This window comes from Acanthaster planci, linkage group LG09 (genome assembly GCF_054643075.1).
Source record: "Acanthaster planci isolate LZ-2023a linkage group LG09, COTS_SCS, whole genome shotgun sequence".
Lineage (NCBI taxonomy): Eukaryota > Metazoa > Echinodermata > Asteroidea > Valvatida > Acanthasteridae > Acanthaster > Acanthaster planci.
Window position 1 is genome coordinate 4,527,127 of NC_141785.1, and position 26,391 is coordinate 4,553,517.

General features: G+C 41.7%; 1 protein-coding gene across 7 annotated transcripts in view; it reads left to right on the forward strand.

Moving 5' to 3' along the window:
* LOC110989043 (uncharacterized) overlaps positions 1-26,391 on the forward strand; it is a 69,627-nt gene that overhangs the window by 25,016 nt on the left and 18,220 nt on the right. For 6 of the 7 annotated variants that reach the window (XM_022253130.2, XM_022253125.2, XM_087141472.1 and 3 more), the window contains 9 exons: positions 3,505-3,614; positions 4,140-4,215; positions 8,432-8,502; positions 9,543-9,638; positions 10,226-10,495; positions 10,746-10,821; positions 11,454-11,504; positions 16,461-17,315; positions 17,445-17,890. In XM_022253130.2, coding sequence (XP_022108822.2) covers positions 3,505-3,614; positions 4,140-4,215; positions 8,432-8,502; positions 9,543-9,638; positions 10,226-10,495; positions 10,746-10,821; positions 11,454-11,504; positions 16,461-17,315; positions 17,445-17,890 — 2,051 coding nt within the window. The remainder of the gene's footprint in view (positions 1-3,504; positions 3,615-4,139; positions 4,216-8,431; positions 8,503-9,542; positions 9,639-10,225; positions 10,496-10,745; positions 10,822-11,453; positions 11,505-16,460; positions 17,316-17,444; positions 17,891-26,391) is intronic. The other variant, XM_087141475.1, reaches the window with a different exon arrangement.

Below are 26,391 nucleotides of genomic sequence, written 5' to 3' on the forward strand. Positions count from 1 at the left end.
TTGTGAGATTGCACAGTATTGAAGTACTGAGTGCTCCAGTGTTTTGTTTTTTTTGGACGCAATGGTGGGAGCAAGTTCTCTCCATCGTTGCCGTGGCAGCAATGACTTTAAAGGGCTGATGGCTTTTTGGAATGCAAGAAATGCAAATAATGGTGAGTTGTGTTGTCATGTACTGGGTTTTTTTTCCTCCCAAACTGTTGAAAAATAAAAACTAAACTATTGTTTTCTTTACTGGAATCTCTGAATGACAGAAGAATGACATCATCTGTGTGACTTTCTTCAGACTTACTTAATATCAGAGTGGCGTCATACTCAATTAATCACTATCATAGATGGAGTACATGAAGGTTGAGCATTTAACCCTCAGGAATGACTGTTGTCAAAACAGGATGTTCAACTGATTGACTTCCCCATTACTGTAGCTTAACATGTCAGGGATTCTTGATCGCAAATGTTTGATGTAAACTAAAGGAGTTCCACCTTGTAAAATGCAAATGTATGCAGATGCACGATAATTAAGCAGACTGCCATGAGTAATCCTGTTGTTCTTTTGCCGTCAGTGTTGACGGAAAATAAATCCATAAAAGTTTGCTTCGCCGAGTCCGGTGCCCATTGCTTCATCACTCCTGATGCTCTTTTGGCCGGTTGCCAAACCGTGCCTTCCTTTCATGTCTTCAACTTCCATCTGATGTCAAGAGATTTATTCAGAAGTCTTTAATGTCAAAACAAAATGGAAATTTATATCGTAGCACTGAAAAGAAATTTAATGTTTCAAAGAAACATGCATGCCTGCATGAATATTGAGCTGGAGTCACGCACATCGGGGAGGGGGGGCTAAAATCTCTTGAGGGGGAAGCTAGAAATACAACATAGAAATATGATTGATGTTTGGAAAACAGCTATACATTAAGTGCAACTCTGGAACACTGATGATCTGGACTGCGGGTCGTTTGCCCGCAGCACACATCGTGCTTGTGCATCCAAAAGTAGGTCTTGTTTATAAACAGTGAACATCATTAATGGCCTATGACAGTTTCATCAGGCAGAGAGTGAGACTTACGGATTTCTGGGATTATAATTTGTCAGTGCACAGCTCTGCCTTGTTATGGTTGTGAGGAAAGGGAAATCAGTCCCCTCCCCCCCGGCGACAAAGTTTAATGACACGTTTTACCCTAATCGCGGCATTGTCTGGCGGAGATATGGTGGCAGCCTTGTCAGAGAGATTTGATTAGGGGCACAGCACGTTGGTGGAGTTCAACTTCGAAGGCCGACAGCGAAACACAAAAATGTTCCCCTCCTTTTGCCCAACCTCTGGGCTTGAACTAGTGATGATGACTGGTTGCACATTGTGGTCTATCAATAGCCCAGCGGCCGGTCCTGTGACATGCCCTTGGGCTTTGACTCATAATCAGTGATCTGAATTTGGTCTAAAAATGAGCCGTTGACTCAGGCAACATTTGCAGATGTACATATATTTATGTACATTAATTGGGTTGTGCATCACACTGCGTGTGTCCGTTTTTAGGGAGGTGTGGCGTTGGATAGGTGGAAGTACATCATGCAGTCAGCCACCCTTCACTCTTCTTTCCACTCACTCCTGTCCTGTCTCAAATTGTGCATAAAGTGGTCAAGGCTCTAGTGCACCTCACGGTTGGTGGTCCATTTATTTAGTCACCTCTTGGAGCAAACCTGTGGGTTGACAGTATTCGCACTGTACACGTAGGTCTGATCAGTACTCCAACAACTCTCCCGTCGTCGTGTGGCATACATGTATCTGCCAGGAGTACATGTGCGCACCGTTAGCCAGCCAACAAATGATAAAAATGCTTTATGAAAAATAGCCCAACTAACCCAGACTATTCCAAAGGATTCTTTTAACATTAACCTGTATTAAAAGGGTTCAGAACCAATACAATACCATGCTGCTCAGCACACAAATATTTGAGGGGAAAAAAAGGTGTAATCGCACTACACAATGAAGAAAACACAGTCTTTAATATTCTGCTACTCGTAGGTCTAGGAGATACTGAGGCAATCACAAGCTTGCTTGGCTGGAATGCAGACCCCCCCTCCCGGACATCCTGCTTACCGGTGCAGACGCCTTAACCACCCGACCACCGAGTTTAGTGGGTTCCAGTCTTTGCATCGGGGGTGTTAATTGTTATATGACATTTTTGGGGGATGTTGAGTTTATATTTGGTTTTGGCTATTACCCCATTGTATTAATCCCTTCAGTGTGTTCCATGTGTTTTTTTTACTTACGTAGAATATGTACATGCTCCAAAACTTTTTTCCCCACAGTACAATGAACTTGTATAGGTAAGCTTTACTCAACTTCAACCAAAGGAATGTTATACTTTCTGTTTGTAAGGTGGAAAGTGCACGCACAGCCGAGAAAGATCCAGCTGGCAGTCTCTTACATATGCTGTATCAAATTTGTGATGTACAAATTAGGGCAGTTTGTCTACTGCAGAGCTGGCAGAGTAATTTTGAGCTAACCAGTTCAGCTGTTGCTTCTGTGATATCGAACCCAGGCTGGAGCAGAAGTAAACGAGGCTGTTTTTTGTCCCACAGGCTTCGAGGTTGTCCGTAATGTGGTGTGTTGTTTTTGTCCACCGGTAGACAGTTATTCCTGAAATTCAATGAGATATATGGTGTTGAATGTTCCTGTTTTATATGTCCTAAGGTATAAGACAGTGTATTTGGGCACCAATCAATATTGTGCTGTTTTTTAATGTCTTTTTAGGAGAAAGCTTCAAAAAAACATTGCAAGGCCTCATGAGATTGTCTGAAAAATTTGTTTCCAAGTTTTATGTACCTGTGGATATTACGCCACAGTGCTGGTACAGAGAGAATTTACTTGGTGAAAGATATCTTTTTGTGGGAGTGAGACAACGTTCAAGGCGAAGTCTTGGAAACATTGTGAGGCCTCTGGAGAGTTTCTGGAAAAAATTTGTCTCCAAGTTTTATGTACCTGTGAGCACATAGACATTAGGCCACATCCCTAGTCAAAAGGCACATTTCAGAATTTCTCAAGTTATCCTGGTGTGAGAAATCCTTGAAATGTCATCACGCTGTGGTTTGTGAGATACATCCCCCCCCCAAACAGATGGCTTTGAAAATAAACAGGAGAGATTTGACACTGTTGGATTCCTGGTTGCCGCATGTGAGAACATAAATTTGGCCACTTATTTCACAACATCTGTCAAAAACAATTTAAAAAATTGGTTGTAAAATCACATTCCCCTGACAGTTTTGCTTTTCTGATTGGACTGAGATTTGATACATGTACCAGGTGGGAAGAGGGTGCCTGTACCCCCTAAATGGCACATTCTTTCTTTAAAATGAGAACTGGAGTTTCGCCACTTTGTCTCTCCGGAATCTTCACAAAATTTCGGACTGCATGACATTGTATCTGCTTTTTCTATTATCTGTCAGCACTGATAATGTGATGCGTTTATTTGACCTGGATGAAATTACTCCCTCTCTCTCTCTTTTGTCCAGCCGACCAGGAGGCGGCCAGTGCAGCAGCCAGAAAGAACCGCATGGCAGAGCCCAAGAAGGTGGAGCTGAACCTGGAAGGCATCAAGGACGAGGCCGTCCTGAGACAGATGGTGGGTAGTTCGCACGTCTTCCTTTTGGAAACCTGTGATCTGGGTTTGGAACCCCACCCGGGCTGACATGTACTAGGGTTTTCTCTCCGTCGTGTCCAATACTATTAGCTTTCCTTGGAAACTTGCGTTTTCCTATACCCTTGTACAAGTACATGTACATATACATATATTTCTCTATGATTTCTATAGATTTTGTAAGGCTTGCGGACTACTCAGGTTGTTTGAGAAATGATACAGTTTGTTCCTGTGCTCAACATTATCAACGTTTTGAACATCATTTGGTCACTCTACTGGCAATAGCAATTTTGATTTTATTTTTTGTGGGATTGGAGCCATTTAGTCTCAAATTCTCAAATGGTCCTTTTCAGTGGTAAAGTGCATGAAGTCCGGGTCACATGAAGTTTGGTGCAGCTTCCAACTGGCCGTTATACCATTTCCAAATTGGGCAGTTAATTTTGTTTCTTTGTCATACGTTAAGCGGTCATTCCAATCAATTATTTTATCTCTCTCACTTTGAAATCACAGCTAGAGGAAACGGAAGATGTTGAACACAAGAAACAGATCCGCACAGCCATCAAAGATTTGCGACAAAAAGCCAGAGGTAAAAGAAAATAAAGAATTGAATCGTAGCACCCAACTTCAGTGTAAAATTATTGCAACTTTATTTGCGTTGAGTTCTTGCAACCCTGATGAGAGTTGACCTCATAAAACAGGTTCAAGTACATTTGGAAGACAAGTTTTTTATAGAGCTACATGTATTTGATCAAAAAAGCCGAATTAGGCATTCCTGCATCGAGTATTGTACTGTAAGTGTACGTGCATGAGCTGAAGGGAGCCCAGCTTGCTTGACTCGTTAGAATCCATGCCGAGCATCCCCCACTGTCTTTAGTCAGTCTCTATGAGGCGGAGAGGCAGTGTTTATTTATTCCAGGGCACTAAATCTCTGCCTGGGGTAGCCCCATCAGTTGTCGGCACACCCCCCCTCCCGGATGGGAGGCGCACACCAAGTCTCTATGGCTTCATGTCAGAGCCTGGTAGCCATAGCCTGTCCAGGTGACGGGGACGTGCAAACCTCGCAAGGAATCATAACGCACCGGATCACACATCTGTCCAGTGTCCAACTGTTTGACGGGATTTGTACCAGCACAAAGTAGCAAGTCCATGAGACTGCCTCAGGCTCACAAGTACATTAAAAGATACAAGTCAGGTCATTTGTTATTTGCACATATTGTTTAGTGGAGGCAACAGATGTTGCTGAATATCTAAAGAAGGGTACTTTACAACTAGATCTGATGAAGTTTCAGCTCAGTGCATGCTGTACACGAATATTCTGACAAAAACAGTATCCCAGGATCTTGATTTCAAATCAAAAGTTGCCAAGTTCATGTCTTGAATTGGGCCTGAATTCAGCATCCAGCACATGCTCTCATTCATCCGATTGCAGCTACATGTGCGGGATGGTTGAGCGCTGAACCGAAGAATGACAGTAACCACGGTGTGTGTGCATTGTTTCCATGCATGCATGCTCTTTGCCATATTAAAAACGACCTACTAACGGCAATTTCCCCTAAATGCATCTTCAGCTAGTTGGTGGGAAATGGCCTTCTTTCATCACTTTCTTTGCAATGACAGCTTGCCTGGGAGAATGAAAAGCACAGCGAGTTTAGTCCCTTAACTATCTTCAAACCGAATACATGTATGCTTATCAACAATAATTTCGTCAGTTTCATGTACTTCATGGACAGCTGCGACTGAGACTGTACCTTTTTAAGCCAGTTTTACAGAATTGAACCAAAACCTGCCCTCCTAAGGAATCGTTTTCTCCAGAAAAAAATTTGATATCTTTTTGAAGTATTTTCTGAACATTTTCACAATTCAGGCATGACGAAATAGGCAAGTCCACATTTGTGCATGAGGTATCAACAACTCTGTGTTATGTTCAATTAAATGAACTCTTCATATCCCCGACATTGATAAATTGTTTTTAGTCCCAGTTTATGAATGTATTCAACAGAGCTTATTTTTTTGGGGGGGGATATCAACGACAAGTCTGTGTGAAGAACATGTATGCCCTGCCCAAGAAGTGATGAGCTCTACAAGGAATGAAGTTCCATAGGAGATAGCCATAAACTTTATTCTCCCATCCATTAAATGACCAAAGACTTCTTGAGGTTTCTGTACACTTGCTTTTTCCTCCGAGCTTCTTTTCTTTGAAGACGGAGCGAATGATTGACATGCACGTACATTAGACACAATATTGACACTGAGCCAACACTCTGATGACATGACTTTTCTCACATTCTGTTCCATTTTTATTGAGCATCGCCCTGGCGGCGTATTCCCTCGAACCATCTGGCGCAGATGCGGCAAGCGCATTCTTCTTTGCCCACTGTCTTTGAAATTTCCCAAGCAGGCGATTGCTGCAGGCTTGGCAAAATGCCAGATAGTTATTTTCTCAGGATCCTATTTATTTGGAGGACTATATTTAGAGATTTGCCGGGTGGAGGGTTTGGCCTAGGATGTGCACATAATGTGCATTCCTGCCTTGGAGGACCACGGTCTAGTCCAATTGGCATCTAGGTACACACAGGATGTTGCTTTCCTCCCCCCAGGGATTTTTTTCATATCTTAGCCAGTGAAAGCAGTCCGTTTGGTGTATCTCTTTTTGATTTGGGGTCAGAGGCTTGCATAGTTGCAAGAAATATGAGTAACAGTTTTTGGATGTTCTGTAAAGCAAGGAGGGGGAAAGAAAGTTATATTTTACCTAGATTTCTGACTGACTTCAATTTGTTTTGTGGGAGAAAAAAAGTTTTTCTCACCCTGTTTGAGACTTCTACTTCCTTTGAACTTCATGTTTAATTGGATTGTGAAATATACACCGGTAACCTCAAAGAAAAATTGAAGAAACAAGTGACAAAATAGTGTTGAAAGAAGCACATGCAAGTATGAGTCAACAAACTTTCTGAGATAACCTTGCAGGGTTTATTCTCCAGGGCTTAAAAAAAAAATGAGGAAACAGTTTTATTTGAATGACTGATGTCATTGGGAATGTTCTAGATATTCCTCTCGTCATTTCAGAGTATTCTGAATATGGCTAGTCGGACAGTATCTGGATGCTTGCTGTATCGCCGATGCATAGCTCTGCAGCGCATGTCCCGCCAAGTATTCACGATGACATTCTTGGGACGTCTTGAGGGAGTCAGCTCCCCCCCCCATATCACAGTGTGCTCCCGAATGCCGAGAGATTGGGTCTATCCTGGGACCCATTACTGTCACAGCCGACTAAGAGTAAGGGGTTTGGAAACCATTGATGCTAGCCATTAACTCGCTTGTAGCAGTTGGTTATCCTTCGAGACTGAGGACTTAGGACAATGGGTGTATGCAGTAGCAAAAGCTCTGGGGACCTGAGCAAGTCCTCAGGAGATTTGGTGTACAAACCTGATGCCATTGATGGGGCACATCAAGTCGAATCAACAGAAGCAAATGAAGAGATCAAGAACAGGTCCTCATAATTACATGATAAAGCACGGCTGCATACTTGTGTCATTGGGTGAAAAAGGAAAAAAAATGTATTACAGAGTTTGCCCAAAAAAATTCAGAAAGTGACGACCAAAATGCCACTTATTAATATCTGTTGCTAACATAACAAATTATACTTTTTTGGTTGAATTACAAATTCACAAATAACCGGCCCACTCCCAAACACAACTCCTTACTCATTTTTTGTGTTGTCTTGGAGTCCATCACAAGTTCCGACATGTCCCTGTAAGCCCTGTCACAAGTCCATCAAAAGTCATTCAGTCTTAAGCCAGTTCACAAGCTACATGTATTCAAATGAGCTGTGACAAAAGCATTCTTTGTCATTGTTCACCCTTTACTTATGACTGGCCTTGTGAAGGGATTGTGACTAGACTTGCAAAGGGACCTGTGAAAGGACTCGTAATGGACTCGAATGCAATACTGTCAGAAACCCATACCTGAAACTCCAGCATGCCCCCCTACCCCTCCCCGGAAGAATTCCAAATAAGCATCTGAGGCAAAAGTTTTTTGGGTGCAAGCCTCATATTTATGGAGATTCATGTCCGCTTTGATATGTTTAGAGATGCAGGGAAATTGAAATCTTGATTCCTTGCATCTGCTTTTGCCATCGTGTGTTCTCATTTTTCCCTCACAGTTTGGCGGAGCGATGGCAGTTTTTGCAGATGGCTTTTTTTTTTTAACTAGGACGTCACATCTGTTTAGATGCTATCACTTTGATAGCATGTATATCGAAGTGTCCTAGTGGATGTTCACAGGAGGGGTCTTCTGTCATTCTGTGTAGCAGGGGGGGATGGCAGAGCTTATGGCAATTCAGGATGCTCCCAAACCGCATCATCCATCTTGTTTATATCCTGCCATAAACACAGAGTCTTGATATTTATCCACCGTAAACACAGCCGGTCCCTTAGGTTTACGGTCTGTGGGGGTGTCATGACTTACAGAGGCCAGGAATGATAGTATCTAGCCGCAAATTGTGTAATGGAGAATCTTTGTGTTTGCAGTGCGAGCCGTTAGGATGTCACGGCTCATAAATGTCTGGGCAGAATGAAAATGCTATAAACGAAATGTTTACTAAGAGTATTCCTTGGTTGCAGGCTTGTCTGTTTACTTCTTGTGCTGTGTTTGATTTTCTCATTCATTTGGTTATCCATGTGGTGGAGTTGAGGTATTTCAATCCGATCTGTTGTCTGAACAAAATTTCTGGGCATCCTGATGGAGTTTTTGAGACTGCCGTTCATGATGTCCCTCTGTTGTGCATTTGTATCTCTTTTCATCAGATGCTGCAGAAGAGGTCATCGCTAAAGAGGAGGAAGACTACAGAAAAAAGATGATTATTCATGCGGATGAGGTACCTGAGAAATGGGAGTGAATTCTCCACTTTCTGTTAATTCCAATCACGGCACAGAACACCGGGCCAATTTCGTACAGCTGCTTAAGCACAAAATTTGCTTAAGTGAGTCAAACCTTGCTTAAAAACAAAGTTTACCAGCTAAAGCTCTATGTGATTGTCATGCTAACCCAAACACAGCTAAATACTGTTCCAAAGCAATCTACGTGTACATCACGTGGAGTTTCAGTTTTGACTGATAACCCGATTTATCAAGCAAGGTTTTTTCAAACTTAAACAAATTTTGTGCTTAAGCAGCTGTATGAAATTGGCCCCAGCTGTTCCCACGTGAAATCCCATTTGAGTGTGTTAACTTCTGTAAATTAGAAATGGGCCTTGACATCCCAGTTTGGTAACCAAAAATCGGCCATCCGAGTTCAGCCTCAACACTGTGTTACAATCGAGCAGATGGAAAAAGTGACCCTTTGCATCCATAACACCGTGTCACACTTTTTTTCACCCTCAATGCCGTGTCACATTTGAGCAGGTGTAGCTTGTTTTCAACCTTCTCAAATGTGTTCAATTAGTTTGGAGTCGGCGATGCGCAACAGTGAGCACTCTTCAGCACTGAGGCTTTTTTTCTTAGAGTTCGGCCTTGTCGCGAGATCTGACTTCACCTCTGAGCCCAGAACCATTCTGTAATAAAAGCCTTTCAGTATGCCTTTAGCAGAGGACTTGGCTGTTAGATTTGACTTCACCTCTGACCCCAGAACTATGCTGTGAAGCCTTTCAATAAAGCCTTGTCCAAATAACTTGGCTGTGGCTTGAAATTTTCCCCAAATCTATGGGAAGTGGTTGCAGCCACAAACACAGACTTCTGTGTATTTTCAAGCCAGCCAAGTCACTTCGGCACAGCCATAATGAAAATGCTCTTCTTTCTCTTCAAACACCAGAGTGTTGACTCATGTTGAGTAGAGAATCTTGAAAGTGCCGGATCTAAAAATTGGTCGAAGCCAAAATTTTTATGCTGACGTTAAACCCTGGCTATGTTTATTTTCCAGGACCACATCCCAGCATTGTCAGTAGAGCCAGTAATTCCTACGGAACAGGTCGTCGATTTCACAACCATTGATGACATCTCTACCCTGGAGAGAATGGTAGGTCCCACTCCCTGGCAGTCTCCTCTTTATCAAAGTGCCCATGAAGCAGCTACATAACAAAAGGAATGTTTGGGGACATAAAAGGGTATTTGTTTCAGTTTTCAAATCGGCGAGAAGAGAAGGCTCATACAAAGTGCATTTATTTTGTACTCGTCACGTTCCCCCGCTTTATGGCTGAGATTTATAACACCAAAATCAAGGCAACTTCTGATTCTTGTGCTTCTCAGGAAAGAAAAGCAAACGGCATCACGCAACTTTTCGTGTCTCTGGCACAAAAACAAAACAGAGCTAAAGAAAATAAAAATTTCCTAAGTGACTTAAATAGTTCGAATTGCATTGCTATCACCTGTGAAGTGGTCCTGATTTTCAATTTCAGTCCTCATTGCATCGTGTCATACTTTTCCTCTCAGAAAAGATTTGAATAGTTGAAATGATACGTTACTTGCATAACGTTCCTTGGAGAAAAAAGTTGTCCTTGTAAGTGATTCTTCTGGGAGCAAAGCAATCCTGAACTTGCTCCGGGCATGGTTCATTTTCAAAATAACGTCCAGCCAATGCCTGCAGTACTTTTTCGTCACCGACAGCTGGCGAACACGGAAGACTTTGGCGAGCGTAGCCAGATCCGTGCCCACATCAAGGAGTTGCGGGAACGCGAAGAGCTGGAGGTGCCCGACTACCCTGGGGCCCGTCGCCTCTCGGAGGGGCTGGATGCCGACATCTGGCTGACGGAGAAGGATCGTAGGCGGAGCAGCTTGATCGACAGGGCAGCCCTGGAGGAGTTGACGCTGACGCCGGACGTCGTGGAGAACGTGGCGTATGACGAGATTGAAGATCCCGCTGAACTGGAGAAATTGGTGAGCATGGATTGCCAATGGAAGTTTGTCACCAAACTTGACGCTGAAGGCTTCATATTGAGTGCCTCAGTACATTATCAATCACGGGGCCACATTCAGGCGTATTTCAAACATGTAAAAGCTGCATTTTTGTGCAGAGTCTGACGAAAATATTTTGGGACAGGGGGGAGTCCCTAGATGATTGATGCTCAACCTAAAATGATAATGGGAGGGCCAGAGAGTGTGATACTTTTATTTCTGGTTCTTGTAGCTGGAGAATGCCGTTGACATTGGTGAGAAGCGATTGATACGTGCTGCACTAAACGACCTGAAGAAGAGACTAGCAGGTAAATATTCATAAGGTCTCATTGAATATGCATGAGTGATGAATATTCAAAAGTCTACCATTGAAGTTTATGGAGGCCGCTGAAGTATTGTTGGTCTTTATATTCCTCTGAGTACACTCTTGTAGACATAAGAATTTTCTAAGTCAGTGCCTATTTCAAAAGGAAACCAGCCCCATCTTTGCCCAGTTTACAGACTTGTAGTCATCAAAGAATGTATGAAAAGAAGGTGGTTTGAAATTAAATTGTGCAACGCAATTAAGAAATATGCCAGTCGGTCTTGGTAAGTACCCACCACCCCATTACTATCATTTATCCTTTCACCCGCGGGTAACAGCGTCAGGCTGACTGATTTGGCCCACCCGTGCAGTCTCTCGGTATTGCCATTTGTACACAAACATTTCCGTCCGTGCTTTTTGGAGGCCGTAGCTGCTACTGGAAAAGTCATCTGTAGAAAGGAGGCAAGATCATGCCTTTTCAAGAGATGACATACTTGCTTTCAGATAAAGTTTGGTTCCCCCATTCCATCCTATCTCTTCTGTGTCCTTTTCCTTCTTTTTCCTTCTGCATCTTCTCTTACATCTTTTTTTCCTGTCTTTTTCCTTTTCTTTTCTTTTTCCATCATTTTTCCCCAGGTGGCAACAAGGATAAGAAAGCCTCGGAATCTGCCCAAACTAGCACCACCGGTTAGTCCCTTGCAACCTCCTAAACCAAGGGGCAGTCGTCTTCCTGTTTTGGGCACAGGGTTTTTCCCATTAAGAGTCCATGAATAGACCGGGCCAAAATCATGGAATTTCCAGAGGAGTCATGGAAGTCCTGGGAAAAGTGGGGCAAATCCTGGAAAGGGTATTGGCAATTGTGGAGAGGTTGATGGAATGCCATGAGAAATTCGTTAGTATCCTGAAAGACATCCTGAATATCCTGGAAAATGTTGTGGACATTTTACAAAGGGTTTGATAACAATCTGTCATCTTGTTTTTATTAATGTGGAAATACTTGAAAAAATCCTGGAAGCACAAGCGGAGAAACCACTGAGAAACAAGTCGTAGCAGCCCCCCCAAAAAAGCAAAACTTGAAGCATGTGGTTTTTGGAAAAAATCATGGGAATAACGTGAGATCTTAAATGAATGGATTGCCAAAAATTTCCACTTTTTCGCCCATACTTGCTCAGATTCATGATTTTTCTGTATTTTGCATGACTTCATGTGGCGTCACAGTTTATCGTTCGCATGTTGTGCAATTTCTCCTACGCCATCTTCGAGAGTTTTTTTGAAAAACGGCCATGGAAATTGTCGCTCTGTAGCTCCGAGACGTAGCACCCAATTTTCCCAAAACTGTCGTAGATCAGACACCCAAAATGTTGGAATGTTTGGTTGTGAATAGTACAGTGAGGCATGATGTGATTGTGAACCATGTGGAAGGAAAAAAACAGTTTTGTTGGCTTGTATGTACCTGCACGGATGCCCCTTTAAGGGGCGGAGCGAGTGGTAGCAAAGTCGGTGGTAGCAAATTTGATCCTCTTCAGAAAGACTTGTGTACAGTTTTTCTTTTCCAAAGTGATAGCAGATTTCATTTGTTTTCCTCCTGTCTTTAGCGTGTAAGCAAGTGCAACTGCTAGCCTGTAGTCTTATTTATATTCAAGTAAGCTTGAATCCTTGATTTTGATGGGTCAATCCATGGCAATAAACAATGCTGTTTATTCCCACATTATGTGACATACCACGGTCCACGTCACACCCCACGCACATGCATGGGTTTAGTGCGTTACATCCCCTATGCCATAAAGGCTCAGAGCTGCCCAATCCTGGACAACTTAAAAGTGTCACATTGTCAGCTGGGATAATTCAGCTCTCACATTGGTGACACACCTCCTGAAAATAGTTTGAAAGATGAACAGCAACAGCAGCTTCATGCTGCTTTCAGAGGACGTCAGCTCGTCCTTGGACTTTATCTGGGAGAAAAAAAATGCACTGCGTGTATGTTATTGGGTACTATGAGAATGTTTGCCCCCTTTAAGTCCAACATTTTATTGCTTTAAATTTCGGTCAGACAATGTGAATTGTAAGCTGTCCCAGCATATGATTCTCAAAGAACAATCGTTTGGTTTGAAGTTTTGCCACAATTGTGCCGGTGTTAATCAGGATAAAGTGTGACTGGTTCTTCCGAACCAAGGCCTGCAACAGGGGGTTTTGCAAAATGCAGACATGATTTGACTTCAGAATGTACAGATGTCTGGAAATTTATCCATGGCCATTTCTGGATACATGTTGGCATCCCTACTGTTGAACTCAGTCTGCTTGAGGTTATCCAACCCCGTGATTTTGGGTCAGATAAGAAAAATTTGGGCTTCTTTACCCTGATGCTTCGTCGCTATGTTCACATCGCACTTTGTCTGAGTCACATGTCACCTGCACCTAATTTCATCAGAAATATTGATAATAATCTGATCTGTTGAAATTACATTCATGTTAACCATGCCAAGAGAAAATAACATTTTTGATGCGTGGGCCTTTGCCTATTCAATGTTAGTTCAATGAAACCGACTGAACTGTTTATTTCTGGTGTAAAATTGTTTATGAAAGATTGTGGACTGGGAAGTAGTTTTGAAGATTTTAAGTGACACATTGGGCTCATCAGAAACTCTCTACAGCTCTTCAAGGAATAATTTACATGGTGCTAATTGGTATTCGACTTGTATTTCAAAGTATTTGTTTCGGCTGGAAGCAAGAATCTCCAATATTAGATATTAATGTATTCATATGTGCATAATGCCTATTTAATGTGCTTGGATTTGAACCCTGTATTTCTTGGAAGCCCCAGGTATTTATTATTCATGAACATTTGTGATTCAGCAGAAAGCCATTGCAATATTGTACAGCTTTAGTGTGGATGAATTTGCTTCAGATCTGCATGAAAATCAGTGCAGATTTTTTTTTACTTGTATATCGTAACACTATCGTTTCTTTTTTTTTTTTTTGGTCTCTTTTATAAACAAGTGATTAAATAGCTAGCGCTCAGGAGGTTAGTAATTGGTGCTGTGGCTGCAAAGGATTGTGGGTAAGGATGCTGTATGCGGGGCTGTACAGTACTGGGGATGGGAGGGACTTTTAGGGGCTGAGGGCGCTGTTGTGGACATTATTTATTTGAGATTTTCAGTCGTCCTCCTGAAAAATTGCTTTGTATTCACTTGTAGTATAATTAGCTTGCGGCAGTGAAAAAGCATCAATAACTTCTGTACACTAGATTCTACTTAATAAAAATAATTTATGGTTGAGCTAGACATGAAGCCATGGTCTCAATTTTGCCTTTATGTACACAGCAAATGGGACTGGCACTTCTATTCCGTGCAGAAATTTCGGCATAACAAACATTCTATTAGGCGAGGCTGAATTTGCCTTAATGAGGGTCAACCTTATTCAGGGTAGGTCTGGCCATTAATGGGTTGGGTGAGCACCGAGCGGCCCATCTCGCATTGTACCATCCCCTGCCCAAAATAACAAATGTCACCATGCTCGTGTGGCAAGCAGTCGTTAGTGTTTAGTACAGCCTGACGTTGTAAACAACCATTTGGTGGATGGAGCATCAAATGCGTACATGCATCACACCCACAAATGTTGTGCCGTCAGTTTGGTAGTCTTCTGATCGTGTTCTTTGGATTAATTTATATGCCTGCCACTCAAGCTCTGAAATTGAAGGAGGGGGGGATTTGAAACTATTATGTAAACTTCTAATCTACATGACTCCAGCGAAGGAGATGCAATAGTAGAATTATATTTAAAAGTGTTTTTATGAAACTGTACAGGAAACTTCTTTTGATAATGTGTGCCTATGAATATTGCCTTCACTAATACATAAATGTATTGGGAATGGAGAGTTTGGAAAAAAGTTTTATCTTTTCTGCTGTGTATTTTTTCTAATTTTTTTGGCCTTTCTTGTTGTCGTTTTATGTCCCAATAAAAGGACATTGAAAATTTCACCTTTTATAACATGGAGTATGTTTCACTTTTCAGTTGTACTATGAGTGTTGGTTGTCACGGTGTCTCCGGTCATTGGAATGCCCAAACCCTGTTTGCAAATTGAAAGGGGGAAAGTCTTGCCCCCCAAAAAACTTGCATGAACACTACCCCATGTGTTCAAGAAAAAATTGTATGTGTTTTAAATGTTGTGCGCATTCATTCGTGTTACATTTATTGGAACTGAATTTGAATTGGTAGTAGAGTATTTGTAAAGTGTTACATGTCTTGTTTCCCCTTCTGTATCAGTTTGCATTATTTGTATTTACAATGAGCCAATTCGGTATTTCAAAAAGGCAAGGTAATTTGAGAACAAAGAATGCGAGATTGAAGATGTTCAGTGCATTTGAGTTGGCATGTGGCTGCGCTGGTAGGGATGACCTCCCATGCAGGCGTCGCTATTCTTGACAGACCTCTAATGCACTTCGTTTAAGGCATACGCTGTTGGAATACCGAACTAGCTCCTTGCTGGGTTGAGAACTGTATTGTAAAGTACACGTATTGTAATGTATGTGTAGCGTACATTTGCTTCAATGTTCCCCTGCCTTAGATGTCAATAATCGTAATTGTGGAACTGTTTGGTTGGCCTGACTGGACCATGGCAGTTGTGGGGGAAACTCCATAGTAATTAGAAGAGTTTATCCAAAGACATCTTTGGAAAACCACCATTTACTGCCTTTAGTGATAATGAACAGATTGCGCCAAAGCAATGGGTAATTGCTTGTCTATTTCTTTCTGATTTGGGGGAAAATGTGTTGGCATAAGCAGCTTGAATTATAACACGGAGCGCCGTGGAATTTAGATGAAGGAATCAAAGTTAATCCACATAAAAATTGGGCATAATTGTAAAGGTTTCAGTGAAAAGTGAATTCGAAGTCTTGATCTCTGTGTTCTGTTTCTATGGTACGGTGCCCTGCATGTACGTGTACGTAGCGCCCTCTTGTGAAAATTCCCCATTCAAAGTTTTTTAGATTCTTCGGGCATGCTTTTTTAAAATAGTGCCCTCTATGGATGTAAACAAATGCAGTCAGTATTGAAATCTCACCCTCATTTAAATTTGTGGTAACTCAGCAACATTGCATGATGTTGGCCCAACTTCATATTTCGAATTCCTTCCAAGCGTGTGGTTCGCTCTTGAGATTTTTTTCATGATTTTTCATTGTATCAGAGAAGTATTCAAATTATTTTGTTTTTATTAACGGCAGCATGAGAAGGGAGCCCTCTGTTGAGAGTAGGTAATCAGTGTGTCTAGCTTTGTACCTACCCAGCAGGATATGAATATTCATGATAGAACACCACTGCTCATGCCTGTCCTATGTTATTTCAATTTGACTGGCAGCTGGGTATCATTGGTATGTGATTGCGTAGACTTCCAGCAAGGAACGGATATCCATAATGAACATCACTCGGTTGCCAAATCACTTGAAATAGCTCCCTCTGTGAATGAAATAATGTTTGTTACAGGTTGATGGCATTGTAGAAAATTCTTTGGTTGTGAAGAAAAGTTGAAATCACATTTCTTGTTTTCAAGGTTTAGATTAGTGGCATCAAAATTTTTTCCCAAAGGTCATGGAAAAGAAGTTTGAAAATTCATTTCTGTGATATCTTTCTCTTTTTTTATTACTACAGATGTGTCTTTCTACAAACCAGAAGTCAGAATATCACCAAGTGATGAAGAACCAAAGAAGACATGTTTGGAGGCTAAAGGAACGTTAAAAGTCAATGACCAGTCAAAGAAATCAGATTCTTCAAGTGATAAAACAAAATCTTTCCAAACTAAGGAGAGGCTTGAAACTTCACAGAAAGTCGACTCCAACAAAACTTCTGAACGTTTGTATAGGGCAGATGCTCTTGAGATGAAAAGTGAAGCAACGCTCTCCAAGAAAAGCGAGACAGAGAGAGAGAATAAAGAGAATGAGAGTGTGCCCCAGAGTTCAATGACCTCTTGGGTATCAGGTGTATATCAAAAGCCCGAAATCAGACCGTCCAAATCTTCCACCACTGCCCAGCACCGGCCCAAAGAAAAGAACAACAATGGAATTAGTATTAAACCAGCCTCCAAACTCTCAGTGAGTGCTGACCCTGGTAAGACCAAACGACACACATCGTATCTATCAATTCCGTCCAAGAATGATTCGACTCAGAAGGAGAATGAGAAGAACAACAAGGAGAGTGCCCTGGCTGCAAGAATGTCCAAGTTCACGACAATCACTGACTCTACCAAAGCTAAAACTGGTGACCAGTCGACCTCATCGACCCCTTCGACCTCAAGGCTGGACAAGAACGGGAAGGAGGCCAAAGATGCCAGTCTCTTGAGCTTGCGACTGTCAAAGAGCAGCACGCCGACCTCGGATACCCACAAGGGGAAGTTGTTTGGCTCCAGAACGCCATCTGGTTCCAAGCTGGACAGCCTAAAGAGTAAATTCTCAGGAACTGAAACACCAAGTCAGCAGGAGTTCAAGGTTAAGGACAGAGCTCTCAGAGGTGAGACTTTTGGGGGATTTCATTTTCAGTACCTCCAGGGTTTTTTAAAGATGTCAAAGTTTGGTTTACTCATCCCTAGATGTCATCGTCTTGTAAAAGCTCTCATCAGGAATTTGCTTTGCATTTCAGGGACTGAGGGCAAAGTGAGTGAAGCGGCCAGTAAATTCGGTGGCAGCTGCAGTGGTAGCAGCTGCGCCACCACCCCCTCACATAGCCCCGCTGGCTCCGCCCCCTCCTCCCCAAAGAGATACGTTGGCACAAAGGCCTTGGCAACCTCCCCAGTTGCCCAGAAGCCCTTTGAGTTTGGAAAGATCCATAACCCGGCCCTAGCCCCCACACCGCGGAGTTCCAAGTCAACCGAGAAGTCTTCCATCAAGCTGCAAGCATCCCAGAGCGTGCCTTCTTCAAAAGTCGCCACGTCCAAGTTTGAAACCCCCACGTCAAGCACTTCCAACACATCAGTGTCTACTCCTCACAGAAGCAAGGACTCCAAATCCACCAAAGTAGAGGTTCCACTCGGGAAATCGTTCTCCCTAGAGTTGCATAAATCAGGGGACAAGACCATCACAGTTGAGGTAAGAGATTTGCCATTTTTGCCTATTCCGCAAACCTACTCTAAAAAGTTGTTCCCAAAATTGGCCCAGTGCATTGCTGAGTCGCAGTGGTGTCTATTGGATTAGAATGCAGGGGTATTTAATTGCTCATCACTGGAGTACTGGAGCACCTTTGTCCCCGCTGATAATCCGTGGGCGCTGAATGCCACAAACAGTGGTATACTGTTTCAAAACAATGACAGATTACCTCCGAAAATGCCAGCACTCTGTGCTGAAAATTTTTGGCAATTTCCAGCAGCTCTGTCATTTGTTCCAAGTCTGGTCTTTTGTTACAAGGCCCAGTTCCTTTTGTCCGATTTCAGGCATCCCGGTCATGGGTATAAAGCCATTGTGTCTGGTATCGGACTCCCCGGCGCTGAGTGGTTAATGTCCCTTTTCCACTTACTATTGCAACAAAAAAATCACCTGAATGATTCTGCCCTATAATCCCACATATCAAATATGGCCATATTAGCATTTACCATTTTAGCACTTCCTTTTGAAAAGCTTTGTTTAACCTCTGTTGTTTCAGATTCATACTTAGAAAAAACTGCTTATTACAATGTACATGTACATGTAGTCATCATGGTACAATCTCTTAGAATGCCTAATTTATACAGAAAATACTATTCATTCATTTATGACCTAAGCCCATATCAGCTGAGAGCCAGTTATGAGGCCTGTACATTTCAAGGCATGTTGACTGGTAACCTATTGTTGCTAAGCAAATAGTTTTCCTGCTAAGCAGGTCTCTGTGCTAAGCAGCTGGTCCCTGGTCCATAGCTCCAGCCTAGGAGCAATAAGGGCCAAACCAGTATGGGGCCTCCATGTGTATGTGTGCCAACCCCAGTCTCCCATAACACAGTGTTTATGTAGCAGTACGCATGCTGCTCCGGAGTACCGGGCACATTGGCTGTTCCCTTATATGGGTGTCACTCCAGCAAGCATGCATGGGATCCCGTGGCTGCACAACTTAAGTTCAGCGCTGCACTGTGTCTGGCTGCTGGCATGCCAGAGGGCCGAAGGACAGCATCTCTGGTGTTACTCTCCTCGCTGATACTTTCCCAATGGGGCAGGAAACAAAAGCCCCAGTGTGGGAAAAAAGTATTTTTAAAAACCACATCTCCGCCAGTTTTCCCCCTGCCATATGAACTGCTCATTTGACAGACTACTCAAATGATAAATTGTGCATTCACAATCTCTACGAGGCCTAGGTAAAAAATACTTCAATTGCAGAAGTCTCCCAGCTTAAATTTAAAGGACATGAAGGAGAAATTGATCCTGTGAACAAATTCTTTGTGAATGGTTACCGTTTCAAGAAACTGCTTTATGTTCTTTTTTTTCTCTTGTTTAATGGCGAGCTCTTTTGGGTTTTGTCTTTGTCTTTTTCATCCCAAATGGCACCAGTATTGGGGAGTACTTTTACCAATGTGGTATATTTTTTTGGAGGGGATTGGAAAAGGTAAGCTGCAGTATTTTTGGTACTTTGATACATGAAACAGCCATCTATAGTTTTGCTGTGCCATCCATTATGTGATCTGATGAGCATTAGGGCTGATACTCCTCCAGAAAGTGTTTATGTTCCCAGAGACCTTTGAGATAATATCTTGGAGATGTTTGTAGGTAGATGTTCATGTATATGTGATCTTGGCACAGGCAGATAAACGTGGGACTTGCGCCCAAGGGGAAAGTCGTAATTCTTGAAGCGTTGGTAAATATGCAAAAGGCTTCTTCAGTTACCCTAGATGTTTTTATTTCCATATTTTAATTTCATATTAAGTAAGTTTTGCTTGGATAATTTCAAGCTTGATTCTTTTTCCCATTGGATCATGCTAGTTGCATGGTTAACTTGTAAGCATTGATATTAGTTGCTTAAATTTGCATCGATTCAGTATTTTAAGCACAGTAAGAGCTTTTCACTCGCAAAGTAAAAATAAAAACAGTAATTTTTTAGCATGTATTTGGAGTAAGTTTGCAGATCGAGCAAGTAGCTGAGGCAATTAGCACTTGACATGTTTCGATAAGAAGGTGCTTCCTAATTTGAAGTGCCATATTATACAGATAAGAACATGGCCTGGTCCGGGCAAGAGGGAAAGCAGGAGTCACCCAAGCTCTGTGTGATTTACGCGTGAAATTCATTGGACTTTGTACCACTCCATTGAATGCCGCCATCCAGACTCCACAGTTGAAGGTTTTTTTTTTTTTATATAGGTTTAGGCCACTTTTGAGTGCACTTGTAGATTACAGTGGTGTTAGGTTCAGATACATTTACATATATCATTGAAGTTAAGAAGCTGAATCGGATTACGATAGTGTACATGTACTTATACATATCACTTTCATCTATAGCTCGGATCTGTTAAGCCAGAGTTTGTTGGAATGGTTCCAATGTTGTGTGTGACACAACAAATTTGTACGATGGTGTCCCCCCCTCTCTCCTTTGATGCTGACATTTTGCACATCGGAAGACAGCACTGAATTCATTCAGCACCAGAATTCATAAACTACATGTACATGTACAACCCCCCCCCTTTTTTTCACAAAATGTTGACAGCAATCTTGGTTGCGTGCCTGCAGTCACATGACTGGTTTTTATCTGGGAACACCCCAAAACCCTGCCATACTCCAGCAAGCACAAGTGTAAATTTGAGACTAATTACAGGATAGTGTCAGTGTGGTGTCAACGCAAACCTGGTCGAGAATTGGTTTGTCGGTTGGTGGAGGTGTCTTCAAATCAGACAACACACCTGGTACCCCGGTGAGGCACTATCCACATATGACACATACATGTAACCTGCCCTGGATATTGGGGACGGGCTGAAAGATTTTACTCAGGCCAGAAATTAGGAATGTTTCTCTTATTACAGAAGATAAAGAGCATTCCATGCATTGGGAACTAAGTCAACTGTTATGGAAATTGACATCCTGAAATCAAATGTGAATAGTTAGATGAAAAGTTACAGGTGGGGGTTAGAATGCATAAGTTTGCAATGAGCAGTGGGCCGTTTGAAGATTGTAGGATAGCTCGCTGAATGGTAGTTGCTGTGATACATGTACATGTATGTGCAGCTGCACCAGAAGTCTTTAAATCCTCCGGAAAATGTGCTTGTTTTTCTCTGTTGAATTTTTTTTTTGGGGGGGTGGGGGAATTAGTTTTGTAACTGGTTGTAGAGAGGCAGGTCAGCTGAAGTTGGTATATGGAAGGCTGCATGGCAGATTGCCAAGTTGCCCGATTGCTATCCTGTCCAACTGTTCTATTCATTTCTTCTTGTCTCAGCCCATTTACAGCTCATGTCTCTTTTCAACTGCTTGTCGGGCCACCATTTTAATTTGCCTCAATTTCACGATGCAGTATCAGAACACCACCTGGCTGGTACATTTCCTGAAACTGCCGGGATCGTGTTTTTTTTTCCATCCCGATTAATCACCTCTTTACCGTGCTAAGGCGATATCGCACTGATATTTCACAGTCCATTCTGTGGAGGTCACCACGAGTTAATTGTCTTCTCACCTCCGGCCCATGCCAGCTCTGACCAAGGCATGGTGTGCCGTTCTCCCACAGACATGGGGCTGTTAAGACCATGGCATCTCCTCCAGCCTGTTCTCTTTGCAACTGACGTCATTCATACATCTGGCGTGTTAATGCGGGACCGGTTGTTGTGAAAGGCAATTTCTAGTGGGTTGATGGAGTCCGTTTGCAGTTTGGAGTTTGTAATTGTAGAGTGGACGAGATCCGGATATGATTCATATCAATATACAGTGAAGTGAATTAAACACTCACATGTTCATGTGCAATCTGATGCCATTTTCTAAGCAAATAGATAATTGTATTGCAAAGTTCACAAATTTTTGTCGTATAAATTCTGTGACAGCATGGGATGAAAAATCTGAATTAGTTTATATTAAGAAAGTTCACTATCCAGACTTTAAAAAATTCGAAGAGAATGTCTTGCTGTAAAGAGGAAAGTTTTATTTTGTGAATGAGGAAAGTTTCATTTTGTAAACGTGACCAGGTGTAAGAATTGCTGAAAGAGATCTGACCAAAACACAGGATGGAATGACATCTGTAGTCCTTGACATAGACTCTTATCTTCGCCCTATTCAATGGGGGGGCTTCGACCCACAAATTCCACAGTGGTCTCAAAAGCAGAAAAAAAAGAAACTGGGGCCTCATTTACTATAATGCACCTTGGCAGATTATTCCTTTGGACAGGTGCGCCCATCAAATGAGGGCGTTGCAAGAGGTCATGTTAGCATTGACCTCTGCGGACTGATTAACTATCAAAAAGCAGGTGCACTGTCCAAAACTTTGCCCATCTGTGAAAATACATGTATATACTTGGTGTAAATTGATTGGATGAATTGATTACAATATTGATGTTTGAGCAAAATTTCAACCGCAGAATTAAAAAGTGACTATTCAAGTTGTTTATTTGACTCGGGGCCTTGGATTCATAATGTAGCCACATCATCAAAACCAAAATGAAATAAAAAAATTTGCATTGAGTACGCTTTTGGGCTATATTTGTTAACGGAAGGTTGGGCTTCCTAAATCATCCTAAACAGTATTTAAGTTCAAACTTCCTCGAAGAACGTTGAAGTCATTTTCCACATCGGCGGCCTCATTTTGTTTGGCTTTTCTCAGCTGAAGCTATCATGAAAAGGTAGCCAGAAGAAAAATGGTTGCAGTTGGCCAGTCTGGAAGAATTTTTTAGGGGGGGGAATAATTGCGGAAGAATTCAACCTTCGAGCTAAAGGTGCAGGGACCTGACAAAGTTTATATTTAACAACATTTTTGTTTCATTTTTGACGGCCCATCAATTTACAATTATTGCTAATAATTGTGTTTTTGTGTTCCATCAAGGTGGTCCTCATAAAGTTCTTTGACGTTCAGATGCACTTTTTTTGCAGAGAAAAAAAATGAATGTAATCTATTCAGTTTTTGAGGACTGGATTTGGGAAATGCAGCAAAGAAACACATGGAAATATTTCCAGAATTGAATCTTCAAAGCAGCAGGGAAGTGGACATTCCTTTGGGGGAGCTGTGAAAACGTGACAGTCTTGGTCTTGTAAATCATTGCGGTCTGTCTGAGGTTGAAGTTTTGGATGAAATAATTCCAAAATAATACATGCACATTTTCATGTAGAAATTAAACTGCTCAAAAGTTGTCCTCTTTTTATGAAAAGGACCAACATGCCTCATTGTAGTGGGTGGCATTTGTAACCCCCCACCACCACCACCACCAGTGGAGAGTTGGCTAAATTCTGCAGTGATATTTGCCCCTTCAGTCCCCAGGAGATGCCACAGTTCACTCGTCAACAAATTAATGAGATATCTGGTGCCAAGTTGACAGACCCCAGATATATGCCCTCAGATATAACCACAAACAGATTTTCTTGTGGAAATCTTGTTCCAAATGAGGCAAGCAGAATTCTTGAGGGCACTGAACCTATTTTTTTTTTTTTTTGGTCAGGAGGGTTGTTTGAAGGCATCTCTTATTTATGAACATTTGTCAGTGTGAAAATGGCAAAATGTAAACCAAGATTTGAACATACGCGTAACCTTAAATAATGCCACTTTCTTTGGAAGTTGCTTGGTCTGTTTGCTGCCATCTATAGACACATGGTTCAAAGACAATTAGTTACAGCTGAATCAAAGGACTCCACATTGTTTATTAATTTATGGTTGAGTCCGTTATTCTTTTATTTGATGTGCTCTACAAGTGGATGGAGACTTAAATGTTTATTGGGTGATATTTGTTTGAAGCTCCCAACAAAAAGGGTGATTAAGATTGGAAATTGAATTGAAATCCATGGTAAGAGCTGAATTGTGCCCTGTAAAAGGCCCACTGTAGATAAACAGTGTCTCATATAACAGAGCGCAGGACACCTGGTACATAAACAGTCAAATGATATTTTATGATCTGTAGAATTTAATATTAGTAATATAGGGTGAGCTCCCCTACATGTCTCCAACATGCACTCCCACCAAAAGTCACACTTGGCACTGTGTGCGGAAACTCTCACGTGCGGGTACTCCATAGGGGTGTCCATGATAGGGGTGGGTTCCCCCCTGTCTGCTGGTATTTATATATGGGATAGCAATCTCATAGGAGTTTTTGAACTTGTGATGTTTCTGTTGCTGCTAGTCTGTTGAGGAGAGTCTAGGGTCGTGTGGACTTGTGGAGTACACGGTGATCTCTTGTCCAGGGAGCTTGTGTGGATAGATTCAGAGTTTAGATGTGTATGTCTGGTGTTGTGATTCTACATGTAAGAGCTTACACGTAGCTGGGAGGAATACTGTGCTGGCAATACAATCTCACTTTGGAGACGAGCGGTGAGTGGGTTTTTGTTGCTGTGGAGATGTGGACTGCGTCTGGGATGCTGAATGGTTTCTGGGTTTTATCAATTCTGAAAAATACTGTGATTTAAAAATTTCTTTTCTTTGCTTTATACCAAAATTGTTTGGGCATCATCATTGCGCAGAATCACCTATGCAGATATTTTTTCCCTTTTTAAGTTGCTTCACGATACAAAACCAAGTTTTCTTTATAATCCCATAAAAAATCTTCTTGCCTTTTTTCATCGTTTTCATCAATTTGTTTTTTTACCGGTTTGAAGTAATCCTTATTTCTCACTATATGCATATATTTTTTTCTCATTGGGAATTTGTAAAACCTGAACTCAAAACAGTGAATCAAATTAGGAGCAAAGTTCCTTAATTGCAAGGAATCTGTTTATTTTGTTTACTTTGCCCGCAACACCGCACAGTATAAAAAATGTAATTTAATAGCAGTCCCCACACAACTTGACGTGAGTGTCTCAATTGACTATCCTGCTGTCAAGTGATCATATTTACTCAGCAGGGATGGTTTTGTGAATATTGTGTATTCTGCGATATTTGGATGTTTGTTTTTCACTTTTGGTGCGCTGAAAAGCAATGATTTTATCAGATCCCACTTGTACCAGTGGTGCTCTGTAAATAGACAGGTTGAGCATAAAGTATAATAGGATTTGGTGATTGTTGGTGAGGCCTAAATTATATGTATGTGTGCTCCATCTTATTAAAAAAAGGTTGATGTCTTTGGGCAAAGTTGGTCGCCTCTAAGATTGGCTTGGTTCTTTTCCATCTCAAAACCCAGGGTCGGGTGCCTTATTTCCGGCTTGTTGGTTTGAGTGCCTGTTCATTGCTTGCCTAGTTGTGTTGCTTTGCGAAGAAAGCACAAAGTTTGGTTCTGCGTAGTAGTTTTCCTCTTAGAAGATGACATTTTGATCTATTTTTTATGTTTTGGAAATGTTATTTTTTTGGAACTTTTATTCTTGGCCTTTTATTTTCTAGCTCTAAATTTGGTATATACAAATTAGATTTTTTGCAGATAAAATACATGCACATCTCCAAATTTCACTATTATCGACCTAGATTTTTTTCATCAACCAAGGGTTATCAGCCAAGACTAGCAGTTAACTGCAATCAAGTCCAATGATCACTAAATTGATTTCGTAATTACTGGCCCTAATTCATTTAATGAAATTCCATAATGCCTGCTCTATGCAGGGGGGGTCCATGCGCATTCTGCAGTGTATATACAGTAGGCATTCCAGAGGAAAGCATTGACAAATGATGAAGAGCAATGTGTGCTGTTGATAGGTACAATAGATTGATATTGCCGGTGAAGGGCGGAGCTCTGGTGGCCGAGAAAGGGGAGGGCTAAGCATCGTCTCCTGTTTGATATTTTCAATTTTAATCATTCTCCACTTGTCATAAAAATCATTTTAATCCTGGCATGTTTCTTCAGCAGATATGTTTTTACACATTTTTTAGATGTTTGGATGAAGGAAGCTAGATCCTATTAATGTGAATGCCTAGTTAATAATTCAGTCAATTAATTGTAACTGTTTTGCCCAATCAGATAATTTTTTTTGGTTGATTTGGCAGATTTTGTGACGACTTTTTGAGCTGGGTGACGGAAAGTTTGTATCCTCAAATGGGAGAATTTGAGACGCTTGGTGGTGTCATACAAACTGGTCCTTTTTGACAGTTCTGGGCTTGCACGGTTGCTCTGAGCACGCACACAACGGTGGAAAAGGACCAGTTGTCTGCCGCCACCACCAAGCACCTCACCGTCTTCCATCGTTAGTTGCATTTAGAGAACTTTCAGTGACAGTAAAGATTTTGCCAGGTGTGAGAGCGTATCTCTTATTTGAGATTTCTTTCTTCCATGTATCTTGTTTGTAATGTGCATGTACTGTTGATACCATAAAGTGCTTCTTGCACTACATGATTGAGCAATCACCAAAGCTGCAGCGCAGGTATCAATTATATGTGCACACACATGTGCATGTACATACATGTAATGTACATGTACGTACAGTTAACATATATGCACACTGCATGGCCATGTATAGCCAGTGTAGTTCTTCATTGGTCAAAGCAGTAAGGTTAACAATGCTAGGTATGTTAGACTGCCCTTGTCTTGTCCATG